Here is a 9454-nt window from a genome sequence, read left to right as displayed (position 1 = left end):
TGGCTCACCCTGTTACTTCCCTGAAAAATACTCTCACCCCATTGTTACCTGCTGAATAACAGCAGCTCTCATTTTCTGATAGCTTCAGGAGTTCCTCAGAAGTTTGCGGAGGTTCGTCGGTATGACATCAGGAATCTTGGCAAACTTATACAGATGAGCAGTGGAAAGTGTGCCGACAGGCTGCATCACGAACTGGTATGGGGGCGCCAATACCTCTGAGCGGAAAGACCTGCAAAAGGCAGTGAACACAGCTCAGTACATCACAGGCAAAACTCTCCCCACCATCGAGAAAATCTGTATGGAAATGCTGCTGTCAGAGAGCAGCAGCGATCATCAAGGATCCACACCACCCAGGACATGCTCTGTTCTCGCTTCTGCCACAAGACTCGTGCCACTAGGTTCAGGAACAGTTGCTACCCCTTCCAGCAGCAGCGATCATCAAGGATCCACACCACCCAGGACATGCTCTGTTCTCGCTGCTGCCACAAGACTCGTGCCACTAGGTTCAGGAACAGTTGCTACCCCTTCCAGCAGTAGTGATTATCAAGGATCCACACCACCCAGGACATGCTCTGTTCTTGCTGCTGCCACAAGACTTGTACCACTAGGTTCAGGAACAGTTGCTACCCCTTCCAGCAGCAGCGATTATCAAGGATCTACACCACCCAGGACATGCTCTGTTCTCGCTGCTGCCACCACAAGACTCGTGCCACTAGGTTCAGGAACAGTTGCTACCCCTTCCAGCAGCAGCGATCATCAAGGATCCACACCACCCAGGACATGCTCTGTTCTCGCTGCTGCCACAAGACTCGTGCCACTAGGTTCAGGAACAGTTGCTACCCCTTCCAGCAGTAGTGATTATCAAGGATCCACACCACCCAGGACATGCTCTGTTCTTGCTGCTGCCACAAGACTTGTACCACTAGGTTCAGGAACAGTTGCTACCCCTTCCAGCAGCAGTGATCATCAAGGATCCACACCACCCAGCACATGCTCTGTTCTCGCTGCTGTCACCACAAGACTCGTGCCACTAGGTTCAGGAACAGTTGCTACCCCTTCTAGCAGTAGCGATCATCAAGGATCCACACCACCCAAGACATACTCTGTTCTCGCTGCTGCCACAAGACTCGTACCACTAGGTTCAGGAACAGTTGCTACCCCTCCCACCATCAGACTGAAAGAACAGACTCAATCAGAGTCTCATTTCAGACTCTTATTTGCACATTATTTATTATTGGATATTTTTCTGTATTGCATATGCTTTCATGAGTACAGTTTTTTTGCACTAAGTTGACATTCTGTCTGGCCGGCAGAAAAACGTACTCTGATAACAAATGTGAACTTTGAACTAAGAATATCAACACTGCAATATGATTCATTCATTAAGCATCTGCACCAAAGTGACTAGTACCGTTCATAAAGGCTTCTGTTTCTTCGACTTCTACCATCTTCTTCTCACTCTCTGTGGAATCACATTTCAGCAAGAGAACAGGGAAAATAAATGGTGAAAAAAAAACATTTTTCCTTTTAGTATTCTACTTCAACAGAAATGAATAAAATCAAGTGGCATTTCAAAGAAAAGGGAACTTTATTTGCCTGAAGGTGATATTAAAAAGCAATTTGTAATTCTCATCAACACACACTTTCAATGAAACACGACAGGTCTTTATTTTAAAAATCTCTTCTTGTTTGCAGGAACACTTTTATCTCGTAAGCAATGAGCACAACTGAGCTAATTCCTCATTTCTTGATTGTCCATATACCACATAAAAATCAATTCATTTTTCTTTAAAATTTAAAAAAAATTTCCTACAACCAAAGTGAATTATGAGCAAAGAAACAAAAACTCTGAAGCCTAGTAACAGCGCTCAAAATAAATAAAATAGAAGACATTACTGATAAGAAAAACCTATTATAAACATATGGATTTGGATACAGTAGTAGCACAAAAAAAATCATCACACATTTTTTTTCCCTCAAAAGGTTTAGTTCCTGGCAAAAAAAAACCTGGGTATTATAATAGACAACTTCAAACCGAACACAAAGAAAACTTCAGATTTGCTGTATCACGTAGGAAGTTGGAGAAACATGAACTTTTATTGAATCCGCCACGTTTAATTGCACAACGATACTGATACATTGTGTCTGTTCAACGGACCTAAAAAATGTTTTGCTGCTGATTTTTGTTTGTACTCGGCATCTGATGCCTCTCATGTCAGTGTCCAACAATAGCCGGCCAGCGTTGATGGATTCCAGTTGCCCTGGTACCGCTTTTCCATGGTCGCAACATCCTTGGTGAAACCTTTCACCACATTCGTCAATGACGGCACCAAGATCAGCAGGGAAGAAGCCTCAAGGGCGAAGGCAGGAAATGAATTCTCAATGATCTGTTGCATTTCGTGGTTTTGGAGGCTTGAAGCATGTTGCCAATCAGCTGGATATGGTTTGGTGCTCGGTCGTTGCCAAAAAAAAATTCTAAACAACATCTTTAAATGCCTTCCAAGCATGCCCATGCCCAAGACAACTTCTGCATAGCACCTGCACTGATACTTGGCATACCAGGCATACTTGGACTGTGGGCAAAATACTGGGAGACTTAAATCATGACAGGAAATCAATAAATAAGTTATACAGTATGTGATAGGAAAATCTGAAGGTGATTTTCATGCCCAGCAGCCCAAAATCCATACAATACACCCAAAATCATCGTTCAGTGTATTCAGCCTTTCATTGCTACACAACAGAACTACACCAACAAATGTAACTCAAATGAAATACAGAATACAGGAAGCCACAGGCTGGTTATCTTAATACATCATAAGGAAAACATCAGAAAATATTATTGCTGAGCCAACTGAATACAAATGTCGGGAGCAGTGGTACGATCAATCTATAATAAATACATTGAATAACATTGGTTTTCCTTACTTGACGACAGATACTAATGCTTTAAAAGCAGTTCAGAGAAGATTTTGCAGAAAAATTACTGGGATAGGCTGTGCCATGAAAGGTTAGACAATCTAGGCTTGCATTAACTGAAATGTGGGAGAGTGAGAGTGGACATGGTTGCAATTAATAAGATCCTCAGTGGTCTTGACAGGATGGATAAGGAGACCTTTCCTCATGGGAATCTAGAACTTTGATTACTTTTTTGAAAAAACAGACAAAAAATAAAACCATTATTTGCCTTGAATGGGTGAAGTTTGCGGATCAGTATTTTGGTCAGTATGGTTCATAGTGAGAAAAATTTAAAAAAGAGTTTGAGGGTACAGTTAGTTGTTTACTTGCTATGCAAGGGGGGGTAAAGGGTTACAGGAATGCAGAGCAAAGGTTTCAATTGGACCTGCATGGTTTTATTGGATGATGGAGTACGTCTGAGAGGCCAAGTAGCCTATTCCCATTCCGACCTATTTCTCCTTACCCCATATCATTCCATGCCTAACAAAAACAAAGATATGAACTGAACCTAGAAGGCTGTGATGAAGTGACTATGGTATAACAAGTTAGCGATTTTTATATAGCATTAACATTTTTATTTTAAATCTAATCTTATGATTGCCTAATGCTAACTAGTTTGGGGAGACAATGGGAACATTTATAGTGAAGCCTTGATGTAATGTGCCTTGCTATACAGGGTCTTGGAGAAACAACTGGAAATTGAAAACTGAGTTGGTGGTGAGAGCCAGTAGCGGTTAGCGCAACAGTGGGTCAGTGACTGGGGCTAGGGTTGAAATTCTGTCCTACCTGTAAGGAGTTTGCAATTTCTCCCCATGTCTGTGTGGGTTTCCTCCCATCGTTCAAAACATACAGGGGGTGTAGGTCAATTGGGTGGCACGGAGTCTTGGGCCGAAAGAGCCTGTTACCGTACTGCATGTCTAAATTTAAAAACAAATAGAGCAGAAAGGACCACAGAGCAGCCTTTTTGGAGTGACCATTTGAGGGTGGCAGTGCTTGAGGTGACTGAAGGCAAGTGTTGATGCTTGGGAGAAGAAGGCTGAGCAGAGATGCAGGTAAGGACCCTTAATCATTAGATGGGGTGTTTAGGACAGCAGTCAGTGCAGAAGTATGCTCTTCCTTAGATGTGGGATGTCAGGGAGACAGTCAGTGCCCTTGGTGTCCCCTGCAGCTGCTAACTGCGTCAAAGAGCAGGAACTGGATAAACTCACGATCGTCCGAGAGGATCATAGGTAGGAGTTATTGTGATGAGGTTACATCCAAGGTGCAGACTGCAGCTAGTTGGGTGACCACCAGTAAGAGAGAGTAGGCAAAGACTGAAGTAAAAACACAATGCTGGAGAGACTAAGTACACTGTTTGACCTACTGAATTTCTTCAGCATTGAATTCTTACTTTAGGTAAAGAGACTTTTTCTCTTTGGCTTGGCTTCGCGGACGAAGATTTATGGAGGGGGTAAATGTCCACGTCAGCTGCAGGCTCGTTTGTGGCTGACAAGTCCGATGCGGGACAGGCAGACACAGTTGCAGCGGAAAATTGGTTGGTTGGGGTTGGGTGTTGGGTTTTTCCTCCTTTGCCTTTTGTCAGTGAGGTGGGCTCTGCGGTCTTCTTCAAAAGAGGTTGCTGCCCGCCAAACTGTGAGGCACCAAGATGCACAGTTTGAGGCGAGATCAGCCCACTGGCGGTGGTCAATGGGGCAGGCACCAAGAGATTTCTTTAGGCAGTCCTTGTACCTTTTCTTTGGTGCACCTCTGTCACGGTGGCCAGTGGAGAGCTCGCCATAGAACACGATCTTGGGAAGGCGATGGTCCTCCATTCTGGAGACGTGACCCTTGATTAACAGCCATACTGCCTTGAATACTGTTGGGGGTGGGGATGGAATGACTTTTCAGCAGTAAGCAGGAGCAGCCAAGTCAAGACACCATGACCAGCTCTGAGGCTCAGCAGGGAAGGGTGAGCTGTGCTGATAGGCAACTCCATAGTTGGGGTCCCGAGTGGCATTCCTGGGCTGCAGTGTCAAGGATGTCTCTGACCACATACAGGACATGCAAAGAGCATCTGGAAGTCATGGTTCATATTGATGCCAATGATTGCCAGAAAGGGAGATGGGTGGCAATGGTTAGCGCAATGCTGTTACAGCATCAAAGACCCGGGTTTGAACCTGGCGCCATCTGTAAGGAGCTTGTACATTCTCCCTGTATCTGTGTGGGTTCCCTCCCACCCTTCAAAACGTACGGAGGCTGTAGGTTAATTAGGGTATTTGGGCAGCACTGGCTCATGGGCTGTATGTCTAAATTTACATTAAAAATAAAATTATCAATTTTAAAAAGTGGTTTTCGGGAGTGAAACAGCAAGTTAAAGAGCAAGGCTTCCAGGGTTGTAACCTCAGGATGAATACCCATGCTATGTGATAGTGAGGCAAGAAGTAGGAAGATAGAGTAGTTCAATAGGAGGCTAACAAGCTGGTGCTGGAGAAAGGGCTTCAGATATATGGAACATTAGGCTCTCGTCCAAGACAGGTGGAACCTGTACAAGAGGGAGAGTTGCACTTAAATTGAACTGAAATTAAATATTCTTGCAGGGAGGTTTGCTTAGGCTACTCAGAAGGGTTTAAAATAGAGTGATAGGGTGTGGGAACCAGTGCAGCAGACAGAGGAGTTGAGACCCTGATAAGTGTTAAAGCAATTAAGTCTGGAAGGTACAGGTTAATGAACACAGTGAGACTGATGGCTGCTTGATTATTTCAATGCAAGGATGGGCAAGGCAGATAAGAACTTGGATCAATGCATGGAATTATAATGTTGTAGCCATCATAGATAAAGGACTGGAAGTTCAATATCCCTGGTTTTTGATGTTTTAGGTAGGATAGAGGGAGGTGAAAGAGTTGGAGGGATTGCATGTCACAGCTATGCTCAAAGAGGATCTACCGGAGAGCTTATTCAATTGGGCAATAATAGGGAAGGTGCAATAGCTCTGATCGTGTTGTACTGTTGGGCTCCCAAATGTCACTGGGAGAAAGAGGAACAAATACAGACAGATTATAGGAAGACAAAGACAACATTGACTGAGAATTCCTTAGTGCCAGAGGAGTAGATGGAGCAGAATTTGTCTGGAGCATCTCAGAGACTGTTGAAACAGCTCTTGATAGTTCAAACAGGGAAGTTTCGGTGAGAAAGCACTTTGGGAATAGTGATCACAAAATCTGAAGTTTTATGAATCTGGACAAGCTTGGACCTTGTGGGAAAGTACAAATTGAAGGAGGGCAAATTAGACAGGATCTAGGACAAAATAATTGGGAGCAGATGTTATCAGGCAATGTGGGAGCTGTTTTAAGGACTAGCTGATCAGATTCCAGGCCCAACAATCCGATATGTCCTCCTCATCTGTGAATACCAATGCAAATACCTAGTACCTCACACACTTCCTCGGACGCCAAGTACAGATTTCCTCCTTTGTCCATGAGTAGTCCTATTTTCTACCCATTTATCCTCTTGTTTTAATGTAAATATTAATTGCATTAAGAAGAGGTGCTGCTGAGTTTCTCCAGCATTGTCTTTTTACTAACACCAGAGGACATGTGTTTATGACCAGGGAGGGAAGGCTTAAAGGAGCTGAGCTTGCAAGTTTTCTTCAAGCAGTGTGGTCGGGGCATGGAACAGGTTGCTAGGATAGTGGTGGAAGCGAATACAAAAGTAGAGTTTAAGAGGCTTCTACGTAGATACAGGGTACGTGCAAATAATATGTAGATTTAGTTTAATTTGGCATCCTGTTCAGCACAGACATCATGCGCTGAAGGGCCTGTTCCTGAGCTGCACTCTTCTACATTCTAAATATGGGCAGAAAGGTCAGAAGAGCAGGGAAGTAGGAAGTGATTAGCAGATGATAGGAAGGTCAACAATACATTTTTAACAATGGAAGGGCTTCAAGAGTGACCAATATGTGAGTAAACTAAGTTGACACAGAATACATAATGGGAAGTAGTCAGATGGTTGCATCTCCAGCTATTTCCTTTGAATGACCTACTGAAAGGTTAGAGATGCAGAAGGCCAGACATCTGTATTGCATGTTCCTAAACGCGAGATGTCAATGCAAGGATTCCAAGCTCTAAACTGTTTCATTGGCTTTGATTCGGATTAACACTCAATACTAATGGGTTTTGAAAATTACAATTAATAATGCGTCAGGAGAAGGCAAGACTACTTTGCTTTAGTGTCACTGTTGTTTCTGAGGCGGTTGAATTAGAAAAATGGAATGGACCAGCCAGGGGATGATGGCAATCACCAGAATTGGAACAAATGCATTCTTTAGGTAACACAGAACATAAAACAAGACAGTGGAGTATTTTGGCAGTGGGACTTGATCCATAATCTCAATGATGAGCTCACAGAGCACAATGCAGACTGCTTTCATCCTCCATGTCATTTTCCATCCCAGTGATCTGGCATATAATGGTGAGGAGAGTCCAATGCCAAGTCCGAGGATTGCCCCTGCATCCCTGCTCAGTGAGGAAAATGGAGCAGTGTCCAGTCGGATCCATTCAGGCTTGGCACACCACTTGGTAGCAAGCAAAATTGTCCTAGAACATCCAATAATGAATTAGTTCAAAAGAACTTTAAATGCAGTAAATTCATATGTACTTTGACCAAAGTCTTGGCATTTTTTCCCCCCTCTGAGTTATCATGTGCATTCAAATGCTCCAGCCAGTCAATTGCCATTCTTCCCACTTCTAAACAAGCAATTTCAAAAGAAAGTAAACACATTTTAAAAATCCAATTACTGTATTACTACCAGGTTGCTTAGACCAACGTTCAGATTAATTGCTGCAAACTGTGGGAAAAGTCTGAAGGACTGATGTGTTGACTTCAATTACTGGATCTGCAACAATGCAATATTGTGCATTTGTGAAAAAGAACATCAAACTAACCGTTACTTCTCCCTGCCTGAAAGCTCTAATCAGATTGGCAGTCAACCACAAGATAAGAATTTCCAATTACTTTGCAAATATTTCTGCGTGAGATTATTCTGCACACTCCAGAGCACTTTCTTGGCTTCAAAACAGTGACTGTATCAACTGTCTCAAGAAAACATTTTCATCACAGGAAGAACAAAGTTTTTTTTTCCTGTTTGGCAAAGATGATAGATGCTGGTTCTTTAACAGCAAAACAATGTAGGAAGCAAAATCACTGAGAAAACGAGTGCTGGATGTATCAAATGTAGCATCTGCACGAAATAAAGGAATTCAAAGTGCTCTCAAATTCATGAAGGTTATATTCTCCTTTGAAAATCTAAAGAGCAAACTTTTTTTTGAAGTTTCTCTTTCTGTGGAGAAAGAATACAGGTTTACCCCCCATTTACAAATACGCGAATTACAAAAATTTGCTTTTACAAAGAAAGCCATGTTTGCTTTTATGAAAGGATTTGAAAGGGTTTTCGGTTTTATGAAAATAGCCTCCAATCGTAGTGAACATGTCTTCACTTTACACCATTTCAGCTTATGAGAGGTTTTATCGGAACACTCTAGTTTCATAAAACAGGGTATACCCGTACCTGGTATTTATCCTAACCAAAATAAAAAACTTAAATGTTAGAAGTTCATGGGTGATACAGATTGCACTCATTACTGTTGGTTCACATTCCAGGGAGTCACAGTCCAACCTGGATTTATGTGCTGAGATCCATGTTCTTTGCATGACTACGTTGGGTGCTCCAGTTTCTCAACAAAACAAAAATCTGCAGGTTGAATAACTGGCCACTGTATGTTATCCTGTACTGTAGGTTCATGTCAATTGATCGACTTCTGCGAAAGAAGGCATTAGCGGGATACAGGGAAATAATGGGGGGGCGGGGGGGGTGTTTGGATTACTAACGGGATTGCTCATCTTGGAGCCTGCATGGACCTAACAGGCTGAATTGGTCTCGTAGACTGGGAGATCGCTTTGTCAAGTACCTTGGCTCTGTCTGCTCCAATAGCCACCCATTTCAATTCCCCACTCCATTTCCGTGCTGACATGTCTGTCCATGGTCTCATGCACTGCCAGACTGAGACCATCCACAAATTGGAGGAACAGCACCTCTTCTTTTGACTCGGTTGCCTCCAACCAGATGGCATTAATATAGACCTCTCGCTTGTTAAAAACCTGACAATTCTGACAAAGTCCTAGTAAATCTTCCCTGCACTCTTTCAATTTTATTGTTATCTTTCCTGTAGTTAAGTGATCAAAACTGCACCCAATAGTCCCATATTTGGCCTCACCATTGTCTTGTACAACTTGACCATAACATCCCAACTCCTATACTCAAATCATTGATTTATGAAGGCTATAAGTTCTCTTTACAATCCTATCTACCAGTGAGGCCACTTTCAGGGAATTATGTATCTGTACTCCAAGATCCCCCTGTGCTACTGCTCTCCTCAATGCCCTTCCAATTACCTTGCATATCCTACCTTGGTTTGTCCTTCCAAAATGCAACACCTCACACTTGCTGGGATTAAATTCCACC

At 42.9% G+C, this 9454-nt stretch overlaps 1 protein-coding gene across 1 annotated transcript in view; it reads right to left on the bottom strand.

Annotated features, from left to right (window-relative positions):
- Positions 1–1569: 1569 nt before the first annotated feature.
- Positions 1570–9454, bottom strand: part of g6pc3 (glucose-6-phosphatase catalytic subunit 3) — a 22723-nt gene continuing 14838 nt past the window's right edge. Inside the window, exon 6 of the mRNA XM_069904633.1 lies at positions 1570–7529. Within this exon, the coding sequence (XP_069760734.1) occupies positions 7166–7529 (364 nt within the window). The 3' untranslated portion in view covers positions 1570–7165. The remainder of the gene's footprint in view (positions 7530–9454) is intronic.

Source organism: Narcine bancroftii, chromosome 12 (genome assembly GCF_036971445.1).
Source record: "Narcine bancroftii isolate sNarBan1 chromosome 12, sNarBan1.hap1, whole genome shotgun sequence".
NCBI lineage: Eukaryota > Metazoa > Chordata > Chondrichthyes > Torpediniformes > Narcinidae > Narcine > Narcine bancroftii.
This window is presented reverse-complemented; position numbering and strand designations above follow the sequence as displayed.